At 43.7% G+C, this 21,295-nt stretch overlaps 2 protein-coding genes across 5 annotated transcripts; one reads left to right on the forward strand and one right to left on the reverse strand.

Annotated features, from left to right (window-relative positions):
- Positions 1-422: 422 nt before the first annotated feature.
- pif1 (PIF1 5'-to-3' DNA helicase homolog (S. cerevisiae)) lies at positions 423-11,280 on the forward strand. 3 transcript variants are annotated; one of them, XM_065005885.1, is made up of 13 exons: positions 423-531; positions 872-1,456; positions 1,683-1,812; positions 1,941-2,066; positions 2,329-2,482; positions 2,698-2,812; positions 3,105-3,211; positions 3,563-3,702; positions 6,631-6,737; positions 6,915-7,002; positions 7,600-7,766; positions 8,812-9,003; positions 10,901-11,280. In XM_065005885.1, the coding sequence occupies exons 2-13, from the start codon at positions 890-892 to the stop codon at positions 10,949-10,951; spliced, it is 1,944 nt and encodes a 647-aa protein (XP_064861957.1). In that variant the 5' UTR covers positions 423-531; positions 872-889; the 3' UTR covers positions 10,952-11,280. The 3 variants fall into 3 exon arrangements, with proteins under 3 accessions (XP_064861957.1, XP_064861956.1, XP_029479966.1); XM_065005884.1 differs by having other exon boundaries at positions 441-599; XM_029624106.2 differs by having other exon boundaries at positions 443-599; positions 7,600-7,745.
- Positions 11,281-13,892: 2,612 nt separating this feature from the next.
- Positions 13,893-15,481, reverse strand: LOC115101820 (cytochrome b-c1 complex subunit 6, mitochondrial-like). 2 transcript variants are annotated; one of them, XM_029621294.2, is made up of 4 exons: positions 15,348-15,481; positions 14,732-14,791; positions 14,421-14,582; positions 13,893-14,269 (listed from the first exon to the last, which is right to left on the reverse strand). In XM_029621294.2, the coding sequence occupies exons 1-4, from the start codon at positions 15,393-15,395 to the stop codon at positions 14,237-14,239; spliced, it is 303 nt and encodes a 100-aa protein (XP_029477154.1). In that variant the 5' UTR covers positions 15,396-15,481; the 3' UTR covers positions 13,893-14,236. The 2 variants fall into 2 exon arrangements, with proteins under 2 accessions (XP_029477154.1, XP_029477153.1); XM_029621293.2 differs by having other exon boundaries at positions 14,732-14,822; positions 15,348-15,480.
- Between the last annotated feature and the right edge of the window lie 5,814 nt (positions 15,482-21,295).

A 21,295-nucleotide genomic window follows, 5' to 3' on the forward strand; every position in this document is an offset into this window, starting at 1 on the left:
AGATATGCAGATTAGAAATTAGCTGAGCAAACGGATTAGGTGCGTTGATTGAAGGGGGTGAAGGGGGAACGTCAAATTCAAATCGAGAAGATAATCTGTACCGGCTCACATTTAAACAAAGCATCGTCCAGAAACATAGCCATACATGTTTGTTTTTTAAAATCATGATTTTAATTTTTTTAAACCAAACGAATGGTCCACTATCTACCCGGTTTTAATCGGTGGGCCGAGGTATCTCCAAAATGAACGCTTCGCAAATACTGAAATACATTAAGTATGTTTCAACAATCGCAGCAATTGGTCACTATGGCAAATGTGTGGGCGGGGTCATTTACGTCAAATGGCATTACGAGTCTTTCATTGGTTAAATCCTTTAAAGGACCCTGCTGTTACTGGTCAAAATATGTTGCGCTGCCATTGGTTTATATTACAAACACCGACAGTTTTGAAAACGGCATTTTACTTCAAAAAGCACGCTAACTACAACGCAAGGCATCAGTCTTTGCTCTAGCTACATTTTTCTTCAAAGAGGTAAATCAAGTTACTACATCGAATTCTGGAGCGACCCTGTGTGTTTGTTGATCTGTTTTTCATGCATGGTACGTTTAAAGTATATTTTAATGTTTTGTTGCATGCATCTCTAGCCAAGGGATCCACTATTTGCTTTCAATCGAAACCCAGATGGCTAGTAGGTAGCCAAATATTGATTTACTTGCAGACGTGTGTTGATTAAATAATTTACAAAACAGCCGTGGCATTTAGGCATTTAGGGTCCAGTTGATTACGTTATCTAGCTGGTGTAAGATGTGCGATTTGTTTGATCAGTGTTCATTGTTTGTTTTAATGTGACTTTTACCTCTTCTAACGTTAGAGCCCGCACATTGTTACAATGATGCAAGGGGACGACGGTGCCCAGCTCCAGTGCAGTGTCGTGGTGGAGCGCCTGAACTCCTCTGGCCAGGCCACCAAACGCCAAGTCATCCGGAAGGCAGCTGTTCTTCTCGGTCGCAACGAGTTCCAGGAGATAATCCTGCGCGTGCACAACGGGAAAGTGCCCGAAAGTTACACGCTCAAAGAGTTCCAGCTTTTTACCCGGTTTGCTAAGGATGGCAAGTGCACCGTTAAACTGCTCCCCGAAAACGTCCAAGTGCTCATCTCTGACTGCCCACCCCACCTACTAAACATTTTCCTGAAGACCTTGAGTATCAAACACCAGGCCTGGCAGACTAGCAAACCTATGACAGACCGAGAGAAGCTGAAAGCCTGTCTGCCCCGCAGCTTCGAGACCATCAGCCCGTTACAGCAGAAGGATGTACAGAAGGCCAATGAGCTGAGGAGCAAAGTTAATGCACCAGTGCTCTCTAAAGGTCTGGTAGTGAGGACTGCTAATAAGATGACTGGAGGACCACAGGGACAGCAGATTAAGAGACAAAGGACGGACTGTGACTCTAGCCCAGTGAGTTAAGTTCATATCCTCAGTGACTTTGTCATTGCTCCCCAAGCTGATATTCAACCTGGTTTGCACTTAACAACCCTGGTGGTGGGAATGCATTGCATGCCGTTCAGCCTAGTCTGTTTATCACGGGTTTGGTTTCGTTAGACATAAGATTGGTTTGATGTCCAACATTTTGTTAGTTGTTAGGCTAGTCCTTGAAGTTGTTGTTATTATGCTCCGTCTTCAGTTGAAGGCACTCCACCCAAGCAAAAAGCCCACCCTGTCTCTACCGGCGGCACGGAAGTTGAACAAAGAACAAGCCGCTGTCCTCAGTGCTGTGTTGAGTGGGAAGAATGTTTTCTTCACTGGCAGTGCAGGTATCTACCTTCCATTCCAAGCTGAAGTTATTACTTTCATTGTATGAGTTTGATTCATACAATGACTCATACATTCAGGAACCCACAGTGTTTTGGGCTATTCAAGACTGTTCTGTCTTTTTGTTCAGGCACAGGGAAGTCCTTCCTGTTGAAGAGGATTGTGGGCTCTCTGCCGCCCAAGAGCACCTACGCCACGGCCAGCACGGGCGTGGCAGCGTGTCACATCGGGGGGACCACGCTACACAACTTTGCTGGTTAGTCACCACACCACCGAATAAGAGTGAGCTGTCTGTCTAGAAATGTCCGTCTCAACAGTTGTTTCAATTGACACATTAGTCCCCGAAGTTAGCTTCACAAAATGGTTTACTGCCGGTTACCAGAACTGTACTGGTAGCCTTTAGTGGAGGGTTGGCTGAACACCCTCATCTCGCTATCTTTCACCTTCTCTATTTCCTTGTCTCATTCCCACCTTTTCCAAATTATCTTTAACCTCGTCTTACCCCATTCTTGTCTCAGGTATCGGGTCAGGCTCAGCCCCTCTGGAGCAGTGTATAGAGCTGGCCCAGAGGCCCGGGGTCCTGCAGCACTGGACTAGCTGTCGCCACCTCATCATCGATGAGATCTCCATGGTTGAGGCCCAGTTTTTCGACAAGCTGGAGGCAATAGCAAGGTAATAGAACCACCACCCACTCGCACCCTATAGAATTTAGTGTTGTATTATATAATTAAGTTTATGGGCTGAATCCTATCTTCAGAAATGCCAGTCCCATTGATTCAATACACAATTGTAAGAATAATGTACACGTATCAACCGACCTGTTTCTATTCGAGTTCATTGTGTGTAATTCTGCTATGATTTCTTCCATTGACATGCCGTTGCTCCAGGTGTCTGAGGAGGTCCACAGAGCCGTTTGGAGGAATCCATCTGATAGTGTGTGGGGACTTCCTCCAGCTGCCCCCGGTCTCCAAGGAAAAGGACAAGGCCGCGTTCTGCTTCCAGGTCAGAAAGCCTGGTGATAATGGTGACATGTCATGATAATGCTCCACTGACTCCCACCTTGAGCTTTTCTCATTACAGCATGTCAGTCTCTAGCCATGTTGGGATTCTAACACAGAAGCTTGCGTACAACATGTGAATAATTAATGCATTACTAGTATCACTGGCAGATTTGGGGTAAACCTTTGAGTTATGTTTAACTTGTACAGTATTTCAAGTTTGTGTCTAAGATTATACCTGATATGATGAAGAGCGCACCATACATTGAAAATGCTGACCTCTTGTTGACCTCTAGTCTAGAAGCTGGCGGAAGTGCATCCATCTGAACATGGAGCTGACTGAGGTGCGCAGACAGACTGACCAGTCTTTCATCTCCCTCTTGCAGGCAGTGAGGGTGGGCAGGTACAGTACGCTGAGCAGTGGACAATAGGCAGCCATTTTGGATGTCTGTTCTGGGCTTTTTCAATGGGTGTATCTCAATAGTCTGATGCAGCTTCCTCTCCTTGTCACATGAAATGCAAGATTGGTCAAATTCATGCTTTCACAAAATGACTTTGAACTAGAGGAGAGAGCCACTTTATAGACCGATGAGAAGCACCCAGTGTGCCGCCAACCAACTGATATCCATGGTCTCATGACAAAATGCCAGTTCTACAGTATACCATATAGAGTTTGAGCAATTTAGTAAAATGGAATCCTAATCATGCAATATTCTAAATCATTGTATTTTCAATGTCCATCATTAAATCCCAGAGTCACAGAGGAAGTCACTGCCAAGTTGATAAAGAGCGCCTATCACAAGATCGAGCGGGATGGTATCCTGGCAACCAGGCTTTGCACTCACAAGGACGATGTAGAGCTCACTAACGACAACAAGCTCCAGCAGCTGCCAGGTTTGGTGTTTTTTCTTTATTTTTTATCATTGTAATGACTTATCGCCTACAGTTCTTCCGTTGTTGTGAAACAAACTGTTGCCTTGAGGCAAGTGACAATTGGCCATTATTGTATGTCTCAGGCTTGAGTCAGCTCCTGACAGGGTCGGTCCAAGCCTCTAAGTGACTGAAGCGACTGCTTGGGGCCCCATGAACACTAGGAGGTCCCAGACCAAAGCATTTTCTAAATAAGCCACTGATTTTTAGTCACTCACTCAGATATATTAACATGGTGTAAGTCATGGCAAAATGTTTAGAATTTCAGGGAATTATTTTGATTCATCTTTGCTGTCAAGAGCAGTGGAGACCACGAATGTTTTGCTCGCTAGGTGAGGGGGGGGGCAACAATTTCGCTTAGGGCCCCAAAAATGGCTGCCTCATGACCGCACAGGACCTTGAGGGTCTCTCTTCCAAGGGTGTTTTTAGGTGCTAACACAATTAGCAGGCCATTTCAGATATATTTGGGGTCGTAATAAAAAATAACTGCAGTGATTTAAATTATTGTTATCACAACTTTCATTAACAGGTCCCGATCATCATAAAGACAAACATATCTGGCATATCTAAAACCGTGACCGCCCAGATGGAGAAATTGTACAATGATTGCTCTGCGAGTACAAAGTGCGTGCTCTCAAACACATGGCTTTAAGATTGTTGGCCGTCTATGAACACGCTGTCATGCATCACTGCAACGAGCCATCACATTGATTAGAAGTGGGACATGAAGTCCCACGTACTGAGAACTTGGAGAGGCTCACAACCACCTGAAATGACATTAATACCTTTGTTGCTGAGTAGGTGAGGGACTGCAGTAAGGTGAGTGCCATCTAGTTGGTAGGTACCCAGAACTGCTGTATATTGAACTGCATTTCCCCCTAGAGGTCATACACGAGCGTATTAGAATTTTGAATTTGTGTCATTTTGAAAAATAAATAAAATATCAGTTCATTTTTGGAAAAAAAAAAAGGCAGTTTATAGTTAAGTGAAATTGTACATTTGGCACATCTCAAGCGTAGACACCACATGATTAAGTAAGCTAGAACCAATGAAAAGACAGTCTTGTTTTTGATTTATGTGAACCCAGCCATGTGCTGCCCTTGTTACTGGGCAACATGTGGTGAGTGTTTGCCTGCAGCTACCATGAGTGCTCTCTGTGTCGTGCTGGTTTCAACGGTCATGGAGTCTTACTGAGATGAAAATCGAACGTAGGGTTGTCACTTGCAAAAATATTTGGTGTGAAAACAATTTCTACCCCAATTGCTCAAAACAAAATCAACATCCATGTGCTGCTTTTTTTAGGAGACCACATGTCCTCTGTCTGTCACTCAAAGTAAAATACTATATTGTAGCTGTTTGCTGCCTACAGACTTTAGGTTACAGATCTGGGATCTCCTGCGTGTCATATTGTGAAGAGAGTTGTGAAGGTGGACTCTAATAGTAAGCCCTCTGTTAGCATGTCTCTCAGTGAGCTATTAAACAGGAAGAGGGTAACCAATACTGAGTTAAATAGGCTGCAAAAAGTGATGTAATATCAGGCGAGATAAGCGGATGTGCATGGACAACATTTGAAGAACGTGGTTCTAATCATTTAGGCTCGGGATGGTATGAAAACTGTTGTGGGGTTGCAGGACAAAAGTAATGATTTTTTTTTATTTTGGCATTGGATGGGTTTTAATTCTGACAGTCAACTGGTACAGGTGTAAGCTGTCAGGAGCCTGTGGCACACAGCCCTTGCCAATCGTCACCTGGTTTCCCCTCTCCTGCTGAGCAATTAGACCTTTATTTGTTTAAATTGCGTATTAACAGTCTACTGGGATCCATGTTGCCAAGGACAACCACTCAAAGGTTTTTAATAACTACAGACCAGTCACCAAGGGGTAGACAATAGTCAATCATGGTGCCAAAATTATTGTAATTGGCTAAATTCAGCTCAGTGTAACACTGGCATGTTGTGTAAGAATGACAAGCAACAGCTTTTTTTGTCACAGGAAACTAGGAAAGATCCAGGTTGACAGGACCTTGACTCTCTTAGAAATTGTGCAGGCTTAACATTTTCTTTGATCTGTTGGTATGGCAACCTTAGTATCAAAGCTAAAAATCCACTAGCTAGAATGGTGAAAGCTCACAGGAGTCCCGCAGAGTAGTCTGACCTGTACAACAGACAAGTGGTGAGGAAGGCAAGACTGTGCCCACCCTCTACACTCTTCCCATCCTGTCTGACTGTGCCCACCACCTACACTCTTCCCATCCTGTCTGACTGTGCCCACCACCTACACTGTGAGTTGCAAGGCCTACCCTCTTGCTCCTGGTTTAGAGTCCCCACTGTCAAGACTAACTGGTACAAGCACTCCTTTATTACTACGGTCATTGCCCTTTTCAATACAGGGAAGAGGTTGGCTACTCTGCCCAACTGGTTTCATTGTCCTTGGTTGTCATAACATGGGGATGATGGTGGTAATGACGTTGCTGCTGATATATTTGTCAGCATATTCTTGATATTGATGTGATAATTTGAGAATGTTGTTGGGTAATTTTACTACTGCTTTATGTGCTGCTGCTCATGTTGAACATTCAGACAGGATGGAACTCGTTGTAGAACACGTGTCAAACTCATTCCACGGAGTGCCGCTTTGTCTGCAGTTGTTCACTCCAGCTGTGTACCTGTTTGACTAATTCGTAAAACTCCCCTCACCTTGTTGTCTAGGTCTCAATTGAAATGATCCTGTCAGCCCATGACTAGTAGCCCATTGTATCTATGTGGACTTAGTTTGTCTCCATATGCTCCCCCTGATGCAAAGCCCAATGCCTTCTGGGACAAATTTAAGTAAACTTGATTACTTTTAGACTTGAACTGTGTGCCACATTTTAAAGGGGTCTTCTTGCTTCCAGGGTCAGTGCGGGTGTTTGAGGCTGTGGACAGCGACCCTGCACTGGTGAAGACCATAGACAGCCAGAGTCCCGTCAGCAGGCTGCTGCAGCTTAAAGTGGGCGCTCAGGTCAGTGTATGGAGACTACTCCCTCAGTGGTCACAGCTGAATAGACACATGAGTCTTTAACCTGTTGAACTAACTTGAATCATTGATCAGATGCATAGTGTTTTTAAAAAAATCCTTTTTATTTTCCACTGTGATATGACCGCTCACTGACTAAACTGATTTGATTCCTATCCCCAGGTCATGCTAACAAAGAACCTGGATGTCCAGCGTGGCCTGGTCAACGGGGCTCGAGGTGTCGTGGTGGACTTTCAGCCGGGGAAACTAGGTAGATTCAATATACCGTACACTTACACATCAATAAACAGTAGAATTGAGGTTTTAAAAGTATGTGGTTCAGGTCTTGGTTAATGTACTCGGTAACATTTCAACTATCTACTAACCCTGTAATAACCTGTAATCTTAACCCTTATCCTAAATGTGACCCTTATTATAACCCTAACCTTATCAACAGATGGTCATACTATCTGTACAGCATCTACAGATGGAAAATCCAGACTATCCAAATAAAGTGACCCAGAAGTTTTTAATTTTTTTTAATTTGACCTTTTATTTAACCAGGCAAGTCAGTTAAGAACAAATTCTTATTTTCAATGACGGCCTAGGAACAGCGGGTTAACTGCCTGTTCAGGGGCAGAACGACAGATTTGTACCTTGTCAGCTCGGGGGTTTGAACTTGCAACCTTCCGGTTACTAGTCCAACGCTCTAACCACTAGGCTACCCTGCCGCCCCATACTTTAATGCCTAATAACCCTCAAATTTCATTGCGGTTATCTGTTTTAGCTGTGCATTTATGATCGACTCATTGACTGTGTTCCCTAACTCTGTATAGTAGCAGTCCATCAGTCCTTTCTGACTCCTCAGGGCTCCCACGCGTGCGTTTCCTGTGCGGCACCACTGAGGCGTTGAAGCCAGAGCGTTGGATGTTCAAGGCCGGAGGCGGGCTTTATCTGAGCCGCCAGCAGCTGCCACTCAAACTGGCCTGGGCAATCTCTATCCACAAGAGCCAGGTGAGGCGTGGCAATGACCATGTAAGACCCTACGGTGTGCTTGGCTAAACGCTCTAGAACAGAGTAGGGATTCCACATATGAGCCATTCAAATACAAAGAAAATGCATCCTTCCATCTCTTCTTGGTGACCTGATACAATTTATTTGGTTGAAGTTGTGCAGTGCAACTGCTGCTTTCTCCTGTCCCATAATCTTGGATCATTGATAACGCCCTCTCTCTCCGACGACAAATGTGATGGACCTGCGTCCTATGTTTGATCACATTCCCAAAACGCAATCCTCTCCCTTTGGCTGCGACGACGCACCCCTACCAAACTGTTACTGCGCAGATAAATGTGATCTCTGTTCAACTCCAACTAGCCATGCTTATCACCATAATGTTTTTATCTAGCCAATTAAAGTTCTACAAGGCAGAGACTTTAAGGGGAGAGGAAAGGTGGCATGCGCCTGGATGAAATGGAATCCAGCCTCCGATGGATGACCATTAGCAATTCTCACTCCCTACTATTTCTTGCCACTAAACTGCCAGACAGTGCTGGTCACTGATCAGCTGAGTTGGACCCTGGGTGTTATTACTCAGTCCACCCCCCCCCCTGCTAACCCAAGAACTGGATCTCATTACTCTGAAATGTGTCTGTAATGATTGGCTAGATGGATAAGCAGTGCCCTCTGGGTAATTGAGTTCATTGGTCACTGTCGGTGTCATCAATGTTTGGTTTCCCCTCACCTCGACGGAGAGGCAGCGGTAGAATCCGATGGCGTGAACAGAGTGTCACAGGATCATAACCTTGTGACAATTGCAGCTTATATTGGCATCAAAGATGTGCAGCTCTAAGCAATATGTCTAGATTCTGTATTCATATGATTCATTCCCTATGAATCATTGTTTTTCTGCAGCTATCCAAGCAAAGCTAGTTTACACTACATATCAGGCTGACTGATTTCACATCACATGTATCAGGTCTTCCTGTCTATGATTGTCTACCGCATCATGTCTCACCTACTGTATTTGGGGCATGTCTCTCACCTACTGTATTTGGGGCATGTCTCACCTACTGTATGTCAGGGCATGACGCTGGACTGTGTGGAGATCTCCCTGGCGCGTGTGTTTGAGAGGGGCCAGGCCTATGTGGCGCTGTCTCGGGCCAAGAGCCTGGAGGGGCTAAGGGTCATGGACTTTGACCCCCACGTGGTCCGTGCTGACCCCGACGTGCTGCACTTCTACAGCAAGCTGAGGAAAGAGAGGCTACTGTTGCAGGTAAGTTTCTGGCTGTATGCTTAATTTGTATTGACCGTAAGGCCTAATGTTCTTTGACCCAGTCTGGGTCCTCACAGGGGTTATCTAACAAGGTCCCAGAATAGGTCAAAGGGCTTATAGACCTACAGTGACTTGTTCCACATTTTGTAGGTACAGCCTGAATTCAAAATGGATTAAATAGATTTCTCAACCATCTACACACAATACCCAATAATAACAGTGAAAACACGTTTTAGACATTTTTAGATAAAACACCCCTGAGTCAATACTTTGTAGAAGCACCTTTGGCAGTGATTACAGCTGTGAGTCTTTCTGGGTAAGTCTAAGAGCATTGCACACCTGGATTGTACAATATGTCTTTTTAAAATTTTTGTTTCAAGTTCTGTCATATTGGTTGTTAATTATTGCTGGACAACCATTTTCAGGTCTTGCCATAGATATTCACACAGATTTAAGTCAAGACTAACTCAGCCACTCATGAACATTCACTGTTCTTGGTAAGCAACTCCAGTGTAGATTTGGCCTTGTGTGTTTAGGTGATTGTCCTGCTAAAAGGTGAATTATTCTCTGTGTCTAGTCACTAGTGGAAAGCAGACTAAACCAGGATTTTGCCTGCGCTTTTTTTTTTTAATCCTGAAACTCCCCAGTCCTTAACATTTATACAACTACCACTATGCTTGACGATTATGGAGTGGTAATCAGAAATGTTGTATTCCGGACAAAGTTAATTGCTTTGCCACATTTTTTGCAGTATTACTTTAATGTCTTGTTGCAATAAATATTTGTATGCTGTGCAGGCTTACTATAATTTCACTCTGGCAATTAGGTTAGTATAGTGGCGTAACTACAATGTTGTTCCAGCCTCAGTTTTCTCCTGTCACAACCATTAAACTCTGTTTTTAAAGTCACCATTGGCCTCAAGGTGAAATCCCTGAGTGGTTTCCTTCCTCTCCAGCAACTATGTTAGTAAAGAAGACTATCTTTGTAGTGACTGGGTATGTCTATACACCATCCAACGTGTAATATCTTCAGCATGCTCAAAGGATGTGTGACTACATGCATGCATACAAACATCAACTACATCACACCTGCCCAGACCCGCCTGCTCACATCTCCAGCGCCTGCATCCCTCTCCGCCACATGGCCTCAAATTGCACCATTTATTTTCTCTCCGCCGCCGCTCACACATTTTCAACTTTTAGATCTTCATCTTAGGGATAATTCAATGGGTGCCTTTCTTTGCAAGGCCTTGGGAAAACCTCCCTGGTCTTTGTGGCGGAGTATGTTTGAAATGCTTTGCTCGACTGAGGAACCTTAGTTATCTATGTGTGGGATACAGAGCTGAAGGAGTCATTCAAGTATCATTTTAAACACTTGCACACAGTAAGTCCATGTGACTTGTTAAGCACATTTTTACTCACATTATTTAGTTTTTTGCCATAACAAAAGGGTTGAATACTTATTGACTCACGACATTTCTGCTTTTCTTAATTCGTTTGTAGAAATGTCAACACAATTCCACTTTGACATTGTGTGTGTGTAGGCCAGTGACAAAATGTATTTAATCCATTTTAAATTCTGGCTGTGACATTGTGGAAAAAGTTGAAGGGTGTGAATATTTTCTGAAGGCATTGTGTAAAAAATACTCATTCTTTGAAGCAATGAGAATTGCCTTTTCTCAGTTTTTTGGGGGGGGACTGGTGACCTTAGCAGTTTAGTTGTGCTTTAATGGTATCCTGCTGTGTACTGCCACCCTGTGTCAAGAGGTGCAATGCTTTCCAGAGATCTGACCTCTGAGGGTGGGTTAGGTCTGGTAATGATGATCTTTGTTGGGTGTGGCTATCCACAGCTGTGTGTCCAAAGCAAAGGGCTTGTATAACACTCTGTATCTCTGCAGGCTTCAATGAATGAGTTTGTGGGCAAAAGTAACAAGGCGAATCGTTGGTGAGAAGGAACCGCTCAACAACCCAAACCGTGCAAACTATTTTAATTTAACATTTGATTTGTTTTTATTTCCATCTTTCAAGTGATTGTCTCAGGCTGTACTTTTTTTAAGGGTATACACATCATGGACTTTTGTACTACCAACAACTTTAGTTTTATCTTTATATACCTGTTATTTATTGTCATGCTCTTGACCATGTGGGAATGTTTATGACTTTTTTAAGCAAATAAAGTTTTAGTAGAACTAAACTGAAAAGATTAAAAGCATCATGTAAAGTGTTTTCACGAGCTAAAATAAAAGATCCCAGAAATGTTCCATATGCACAAAGCTTATATCTCAGATTTGGTGCACAAATTTGTTTACATACCTGTTTAGTAAGCATTTCTTCTTTGCCAAGGTAATCCAACCACCTGGCCGGTGTGGCATTTTAAACTGCATGATCATTACACAGGTGCACCTTGTCGTGGGGACATTAAGGCCACTAAAATGTGCAGTTTTGTCACATAACACAATGCCACAGATGTCTCAGTTTGAGGAAGTGTGCAATTGGCATGCTGACTGCAGGAATGTCCACCAGAATTGTTGCCAGAATTTAATGTTAATTTCTCTACCATCAACCACCTGTAATTTGAGAGAATTTGGCAATCCGTCCAACTGGACAGCTGATGAAACTGGACTATTTCTGTCTGTAATAAAGTCCTTTTTTGAGGGGAAAACTCATTCTCAGTGACTGGGCTTTACTCCTTAGTGGGTGGACCTATGCCCTCCCATGGCTGTTCCCCTGTCCAGTTGTGAAATCCATAAATTAGGGTCTAATTTACTTAAATTGACAGATTTCCTTAATATGAAATCATTGCATATTTATTTTCCCCAGTAGACTTTGTACAGTAACTATGACCAGTTCATTTCAAGGCTTGGCCTATATTGTAAGGTCATAAACCAAAAAGACATTCGATTGAGGTATTTAGAGCATCACATTCTCGGGCTTACATACTCCCTAGTACCAAGAAATGTCTTGTTTGATTTCCAAGATGACTCGGGGCTCCTTGATTGCTTCAATGTGGTTTAATAGGTCAGGTCTGTACCCAAACAATTCGAGCTTCTACTTTTAAAAATCACCTGTCCAGAAACAAGTCTCTCACCGTTGCCACTTGCTATAGACCACCCTCTGCCCCCAGCTGTGCCCTGGACACCATATTGATTGAGGTCATAACCGCCATCAATAAGAGACATTACTGTGCAGCCGTATTCATCGACCTGGCCATGGCTTTCAACTCTGTCAATCACCACATTCTTATCGGCAGACTCAACAGCCTTGGTTTCTCAAATGATTGCCTCGCCTGGTTCACCAACTACTTCTCTGATAGTGTTGTGTGTCAAATCGGAGGGCCTGTTGTCCGGACCTCTGGCAGTCTATGGGGTGCCACAGGGTTCAATTCTCGGGCCGACTCTCTTCTCTGTGTATACATCAATGATGTCGCTCTTGCTGCTGGTGAGTCTCTGATCCACCTCTACGTAGACGACACCATTCTGTGTACTTCTGGCCCTTTGGACACTGTGTTATTAACTAACTTCCAGACAAGCTTCAATGCCATACAACTCTCCTTCCAGGGCCTCCAACTGCTCTTAAATGCTAGTAAAACTAAATACATGCTCTTCAACTGATCAATGCCCGCCCGTCCAGCATCACTACTCTCTGGACGTTTCTGACTTAGAATATGTGGACAACTACAAATTCCTAGGTGTCTGGTTAGGATGTAAACTCTCCATCCAGACTCCCATTAAGCATCTCCAATGTAAAATTAAATCTAGAATCGGCTTCCTATTTTCGCAACAAAACATCCTTCACTCATGCTGCCGAACATAGCCAAAACTGACCATCCTACCGATCCTCGACATCGGCGATGTCATTTACAAAATAGCCTCCAACACTTTACTCAACAAATTGGATGTAATCTATCACAGTGCCATCTGTTTTGTCACTAAAGCCCCATATACTACCCACCACTGCGACCTGTACGCTCTCGTTGGCTGGCCCTCGCTTCATACTTGTTGCAAAACCCACTGGCTCCAGGTCATCTACAAGTCTCTGCTAGGTAAAGGCCCGCCTTTTCTCAGCTCACTGGTCACCATAGCAGCACATGCACCAGCAGGTATATCTCACTGGTCATCCCCAAAGTCAATTCCTCCCAGTTCTCTGCTGCCAATGACTGGAACGAACTGCAAACATCACTGAAGCCTCATCTCCCTCACTAGCTTTAAGCACCAGCTGTCAGAGCAGCTCACAGATCACTGCACCTGTACACAGCCCATCTCCAAATAGCCCATCCAACCTCATCCCCATACTGGATTAATCTTGCTCCTCAGTATCTCTACTTGCACATTCATCTTCTGCACATCTACCATTCCAGTGTTTAATTGCTAAATTGTAATTAATTTGCCAGCATGGCCTATTTATTGCCTTACCTCCCTTATCTTACCTCATTTGCACACACTGTATATAGACTTTTTCTGAATTATTGACTTGTTTGTTTATTCCATGTGTAACTCTGTGTTGTATGTGTCGAACTGCTGTGCTTTATCTTGGCCAGGTCACAGTTGTAAATGAGAACTTGTTCTCAACTAGCTTACCTGGTTAAATAAAGGTGAAAAAAGTAAGTGTAGTCAAACCAAGCACTGACAATTATGAGCCAGGTTTCCAGTGTCATGCAACCTCTGCAAGCCAGAGCTTACTAGAACCAGAGGTGTTTGAAACCAACAGACTCAAATGTGAAAACTTCAGTCTTCAAAGGAACTAATTGCTTGTAGAGTGTTCAACTAATTCTGACAGTAGTCGTCACTCTGGGCCAGAGATGGCGACGTAGGGCAACTACACTAATCTTCTCTGGACCAACACATTCATGTATAAACGTACGGTTTGAAGAAGTAGAGGGGACACAGGGTCTGCAGTGCTTGACATTTTAATGCAGTAAAACTCCTGAGTGGTTAATCACCTGGCCAGTCTTCATTTACTGGCCACAAAGATCTGAGAAGTTTGCATCTATCACCAATACAAGCAGCAGGTTGGCCATATACAGTCTAAAATGTACATATGTGTAATGGCTCAGGTTGCTGGTGTATACAGAACTATTTTGTCCAAAAAAAAAAAAACAAGATCTAATTTATTAACATTCATGGGTAGAACACAGGCTCTGGTCTCAAGCCTTCCCTGACACTGTACATCTGTAGTATTTATAACAGATGCCACAGCTGCAATAAACTACTGGAATTGACAGAGAATGGAGAAGTTCATTTGACGTTGTGGAAGAGCTTGTGCGCTACCTGTGAGAAAAAAGGAGAAATAACTAGTTCAATATGATAATGTATTGTAATTTACAGATTACCACAAATAATAAATTGATCACATGTAAGCTTGACATTTTCCTGCATGCAGTAGTGTGTGCGCTCACAGGGTTCCTAAAAAAACACTTACACAGTGGTCCCGTGCATGTAGGAAGTCGAAGAGTTCCTCTGTGCATTCCTCCTGTGTGTGTGATCTTGAGCCCACTCGGGCCGTGCAGGCCTCCAGCCTCTCCCTTGTGTGGGTGCAGTGCTCTGATGCCTCACACTTTGCCCGTATTGTTTCTAAGGGATCCTGGGAGAGACCAACACAGCTGCAGATGACTCATCAAAAAAACTCTCAATGTATAGAAAAAAAAGTCAGGGAATCTTAATTTGTGTGTTCATATTTCAAATATTAGTCATCAAAGGACAGTGTGGTAAATGTAAATTCAACTGTCTTACCACCATGTCTTCTTCCTCCTCTTCCTCCTCTCCTTCCTCCTCTGCCGGTGCCTCTTCCTCCTGGTCAGTGACAACATTAGTGGGGTGCAACCTTGCATATAAACATTTAACAATTATCAATTATTCATTCTACAAAAGCCATTTCTGTTCTACACAATAAGGTTCCATCTGGCAGGACTAACTTTCTGAATGAGATCTATAGGAAGTGAATGAGTTGATCTATTGTAAAAGCAAAGAACAATATTAGGTTATGGGTTGAATAGCTTTCCATATATAACTCATCAACTTGATTTATTCAAATGATCTAAAACTAGTTTTCAAACCAAGGTTGAAATTTTAACTAAAACTAATTTGTTTCTAAATATAAAATCCAGGTGTAAATAACAAGTGGTAACGACGTTACACCAATCTCAATCATCCATGTTAATTAAACGAGGGGTGTCCAGAGCTAGCTGCCAAGGACGCACGCCTGGCTAGCAATGCATTTAGCAAGTTACTGTGTGCAGCTACCGTTAGCTAGCTAACTGATAGCATTCGGGTTGCATAACTTGATATATTGGTAGGATTCGCAGAAAAAACTACATTGCAATAGGAAGATTTTGATATTGTGCAATACCTCATCATCAGGCTCCCCATTCATTATCATTTTGTTTTCGAAAACCATGATTTTAGTCCTAAAATTGGCAAGGACAACACCGGCAGAAGACACACGACCTAACGTTAGATCACCAGCTTTGATTTGGAGGACGTGTTACGTCACACGCAGGAAATAGCTAGCTAGAAAGTTCGCCGGAAGAATGTTTCTTTTCGTTCACTAGATGGCAGCCCTCCAACCATCTCCATGCGCTGGGGGAACCAATGTTCTGATATATTCTGCCCGATGGCAGGACGGGTTGGAAACAGTGTCGTACACCAACATGGCAGCGTCCATGGACACGAGAATATGGTTTAGAAAAATTGAATATCTACGGTGTCTAACGGAATCGCGTGAAAGCAAAATTGTACGTAGACTGGTTTAATTAAGCAACAACAAAAATTCCACAAAACAAGTTCGCGAAAAAAAAATCTAGCACCCGTTCACTTTGTGTGAGGAGGGTATTTTTTTGGCGCACAATTGTATACCTTCATATTTTAATTATCACCGGTGATGGAGTCAACAGAGTGAGAACTGCTTATTTACTGGCAACAAGGATGTTACCAAGTTAGTCTCTAAATTAGCCTAGGGTATGGGTCCTGGATCTGCACTATCGTCTAGGATTTATGTGCATTCTCTGTAATACACTAGGGACCGGCTTGGACATAAACCATACATTTGTTTGACCTTTATTTAACTAGACAAGTCAGTTAAGATAATTCTTATTTACAATGATTGCCAAACCCGGAAGACGCTGGGCCAATTATGCGCCGCCCTAAACCATCCTCCATTCAGGTTGAAAAGGCATAATTCCCTTCCTTAACTATATTTTAATGGCGAGCCACCGAAAACACAAAAAAAGTGAAAATCTGTACTGTCTTAATAAAATAAAAAAATCCACCACCATTTTCTGTTTATGGACAGTTTGGGATGTTGCACACGCGGTGCAGATCTAGTGCTTACTATCTAAAAGGCACTACATGGTCAAGCCGCCGTCTGCATTGGCTGTGCAGCCTCTGCTAAATCATGGCATTCATGCTTCGGGGAGCAGTGCAGAGCTGTTAATATTCGGGACCTCCCATCGCTGCCTTCTCTCAGCCAATCATGTCAATGCGGAGCTATATAGAGCTACAGTTTATGGATCCCTCCACATTGCTACAGAATTTCAGAGGCGCACGGCGATGCGGAATGGAGCTCCATTTGCTCCATTTGACCTCTGCATGCCTCCAGAGACTCCGCATTTGCTTAAATTGGCTTTAAACTTAACATTAAAGGATCTGCATTATTTGGCTGCATTGCCATTCCGACATCTGCATTGGCCATGTGGCATTTAAGTTGATATGGCTTCTGCAGAAGTCCGGGCAGAGCAGTCCAGATTAGTTGTCGAGGAAACAGCAGTGTGTGGGTAAAATCATTGGGGAAGCCATATTGCAACCTATGTGTCTAGACATCAGGACTGCGATTACTCACCACAGACTATCAGAATCCTCCTTTTCTTTTCATGACTCTGACGAGCCCGACGAGAAAGATACGCTGCTTCCTCGGGAACAGGCCCCGATCCCTGTGATCTGCGTGAAGAGGAGGCGAAGAAAGGGGCCGAAGGTCCGGCTGCCTTCTGAGAATTCGCAGGCGATCGAATAAACCCCCACTTCCCTCCATTCTGCTTGCAAATGTGCAATCTTTGGACAATAAAATTGATGAGTTACGCAAAAGATTAAACTACCAACGAGACATTAAAAACTGTAACATCTTATGCTTCACAGAGTCGTGGCTGAACGACGACAATATCAACATACAGCTGACTGGTTATACGATGTACCGTCAGGATAGAACAGGGGCGTCTGGTAAGACGAGGGGCGGTGGTCTATGTATTTATGTAAACAACAGCTGGTGCACGATATCTAAGGAAGTCTCGAGCTATTGCTCACCTGAGGTAGAGTTTCTTGTGATAAGCTGTAGAGCACACTACCTACCGAGAGAGTTTTCATCTGTATTCTTTGTAGCTGTTTTACATACCACCACAGTCAGAAGCTGGCACTAAAATGGCATTGAATGAGCTGTATTCCACCATAAGCAAACAAGAAAATGCTCACCCAGAGGCGGCGCTCCTAGTCGGGGACTTTAATGCAGGGAAACTTAAATCCGTTTTTACCAAATTTCTATCTGCATGTTAAATGTGCAACCAGAGGGAAAAGAACTCTGGACCACCTATATTCCACACACAGAGACGCATACAAAGCTCTCCCTCACCCTCCATTTGGCAAATCTGACCATAATTCTATCCTGATTCCTGCTTACAAGTAAGAATTAAAGCAGGAAGCACCAGTGACTATATCAATAAAAAAGTGGTCAGATGAAGCAGATGCTAAGCTACAGGACTGTTTTGCTAGCACAGACTGGAATATGTTCTGGGATTCCTCTAATAGCATTGAGGAGTACACATCAGTCATTGGCTTCATCAATAAGTGTATCGATGACATCGTCCCCACAGTGACCATACGTACATACCCCAACCAGAAGCCATGGATTATAGGCAGCATCCGCACTGAGCTAAAGGCTAGAGCTGCCGCTTTCAAGGAGCGGGACTCTAACCCGGAGCTTATAAGAAATCCTGCTATGCCCTCCGATGAACCATCAAACAGGCAAAGTGTCAATACAGGACTAAGATTGAATTGTAATACACCGGCTCCAATGCTCGTCGGATGTGGCAGGGCTTGCAAACCATTACAGACTACAAGGGAAGCACAGCCGAGAGCTGCCCAGTGACACGAGCTAAACTACTTCTATGCTTGCTTCAATGCTACGGGCGGCAACAATGTCATACTCGTTTGGACCAGACAGCATCAGATGGATGACCTACACGTCGTTTTGCTTTGATTCTTTCTCCTGAGCGATACATTCAGCCTCTTGCGAATTGAAGGAAAATTATGAAACACAGAGACAAAATTTAAAAAATGTAAAAGGTAAAAAATGTTATGGACATTTTTCTTGCTCGTTTTTTGGGGGAGGCCTGGCTTCCATTGGCATCCGTGAATACATGCCACTGTGAGAAAATTAGTTTGTGTTTATACAGGATCTCCTGTCCTCATCTACCGTCAACCAATCATGTCAATGCGGCACTATACGGAGCCCTCCGCATTGTTACAAAATTTGAGAGGTGCACATTGATGTGGTACTTATCTCAATTAGGCCTCACAATTGCGTCACCATTCATACGGCGGCGCCTCCGACCACATTTTCGGATCGAGCATAAATTGGCTCTTGCTAGCTAGTTACAAGAGGATGCCATGGTTATCTTCCTCATTGTATTCTGTTAACAAATCTTGTATATGTAGAGTTATTCCTGTAAATATTTAGTCAAATTCTGTGGAAATTGTTAAAGGTCATCTTTGTGCACTGGGTATACATTTTAAAGTGAAAAATCTGAGTCAGCATAATTCCGTTACCATGGAAATGGCCCTACACTGAACTCGTGTCACAGGCGGAAAATTGTTTATCACAGTAATCACTTTTTTTTGCACATAAAAGAGTAATAAAAAGACAAACTTTACAAAGGAAGGGTGAACTTGCCAAAGCACAAAGTTTGATCTTTGTGAAAAAATGTGACTCCCCAGTTATTTTTGCCACACCTGAGCAGAAGGTGCACTCAGGGCTTGTGTTGCATTTTGGATCATTCAGAAATATATATCTCGAATTACAATAGTTCCAAATTGGTTCCTAGTCTCTCCCCCCAGCACCCATGCAGGATCTAAAATAGGATCTAAAATAGATACATACTGCATAGGCTACGTTTACACATACGGCCCAATTCTGATATTTTTTTCCCACTAATTGTTCTTTTCACCAATCACATCAGATCTTTTCACATTACAGCTTTTTCAGAGCTGATCTGATTGGAACAAAAAGGTGAAAAAAAGATCAGGAAGGGCTGCCTTTTTAAACACAGCCCATAGAACCTTAGCATTGATTGGTACATCATGTACCTTTCCTAAGATGTAGAGACTTGTAGAGACTGTCAGACAGCCAGTTGGAGAAGAAGCTCTGGAGAGACTGCAGGCAGCTGGATTTCCTTCCCACGATAACCCTTCATCACTCAAGTCTGTTGGTGCCAGTCAAGATATGGCTCCTCCTCACCCCAGCACCAATATCAAGTGCAGCCCCCCTCCCCAGTGAAGACATCTCCAGATTCCATCCTTCCAGGTGAGATTTGCAACACTTCTGTTACAGACACGAGAGAAGAAAATGCTGAAATCTGGGCTTCAGTCTGTTTCATCACCACAATTTACTGTAGCTACATTTCTCCTGTATTGTGATATTATTTAATGCCAATCTGAATGGTTCTATGTGCCCTCCAAGCTCATCACTAAGCTCAAGGCCCTGGGTCTGAACCCCTCCCTGTGCAACTGGGTCCTGGCAGGCAGACCCTAGGTCGTGAAGGTAGGCAACAACGCCTCTGCCACGCTGATCCTCAACATGGGGGCCCCACAAGGGCTCAGTAGTGTGTGTGGCCTCCACGTGCCTGTATGACCTCCCTATTTCATTACATTTCATTATAGTACAACGGTTTGATTTGTCTAATCTTAGCAATTTTTCTTCTTAGCTAGCTACATAGCCGTCTTTGTATCATAGATAATTGCGTAATTATCGTATTTCGTCGTCCTAACGCAGTCTACACCGCCCTGCAGCTAGCTAGCTAGCTAACGTCTACCGTTAGCTAGTCCACCGTCTACCGATTAGCAGCACAACTTACACTCAACTGAACGACTTGATTAGTGTAGTGTTAGCTAGCTACATAGTTGTCTTTGCTGTCTTCGTATCCAAGATAATTGTGTAGTTTAGAGTGTGTAGTTTTAGAGTGATTATCTTAATTTACCGAGGTTAGCTAGCCAGCTATTCGTCGTCCTTAACGTAACAGAACTTCCGCACTCAACAATCCGGTCGCATTTCGCTTCGCTCCACAGGTAGTATCACATTTTTCATTTCATTACAGTACAACGGCTTGATTTGTTTGATCGTAGCTAGCTACATAGCTAGCTACATAGCCGTCTTTGTATCAAAGATAATTGTGTAGTCTTGAGCGATTTCCTAGGTTAGCTAGCCAGCTATTGTCGTTCTTTTAATGCATCGTAACGTAAATCAACACTGCTAGCTAGCCAGCTAGCCCTGAATAGCAGCACAGTAGCACAGTAGAAACCATTACACTCAACGGAACGACTTGATTAGTGTAGTGTCAACAACGCAGACACTGCCAGCTAGCCTACATAGTCAACAACGCAGCCTCTGCCAGCTAGCCTACTTCAGCAGTACTGTATCATTTGAATAATTTTAGTCAATAAGATTCTTGCTACGTAAGCTTAACTTTCTGAACACTCGAGACGTGTAGTCCACTTGTCATTCCAATCTCCTTTGCATTAGCGTAGCGTCTTGTGTAGCCTGTCAACTATGTGTCTGTCTATCCCTGTTCTCTCCTCTCTGCACAGACCATACAAACGCTCCACACCGTGTGGCCGCGGCCACCTAATCTGGTGGTCCCAGCGCGCACGACCCACGTGGAGTTCCAGGTCTCCGGTAGCCTCTGGAACTGCCGATCTGCGGCCAACAAGGCAGAGTTCATCTCAGCCTATGCCTCCCTCCAGTCCCTCGACTTCTTGGCACTGACGGAAACATGGGTCACCACAGACAACACTGCTACTCCTACTGCTCTCTCTTCGTCTGCCCACGTGTTCTCGCACACCCCGAGAGCTTCTGGTCAGCGGGGTGGTGGCACCGGGATCCTCATCTCTCCCAAGTGGTCATTCTCTCTTTCTCCCCTTACCCATCTGTCTATCGCCTCCTTTGAATTCCATGCTGTCACAGTTACCAGCCCTTTCAAGCTTAACATCCTTATCATTTATCGCCCTCCAGGTTCCCTCGGAGAGTTCATCAATGAG

Source organism: Oncorhynchus nerka, linkage group LG20 (assembly GCF_034236695.1).
Source record: "Oncorhynchus nerka isolate Pitt River linkage group LG20, Oner_Uvic_2.0, whole genome shotgun sequence".
Lineage (NCBI taxonomy): Eukaryota > Metazoa > Chordata > Actinopteri > Salmoniformes > Salmonidae > Oncorhynchus > Oncorhynchus nerka.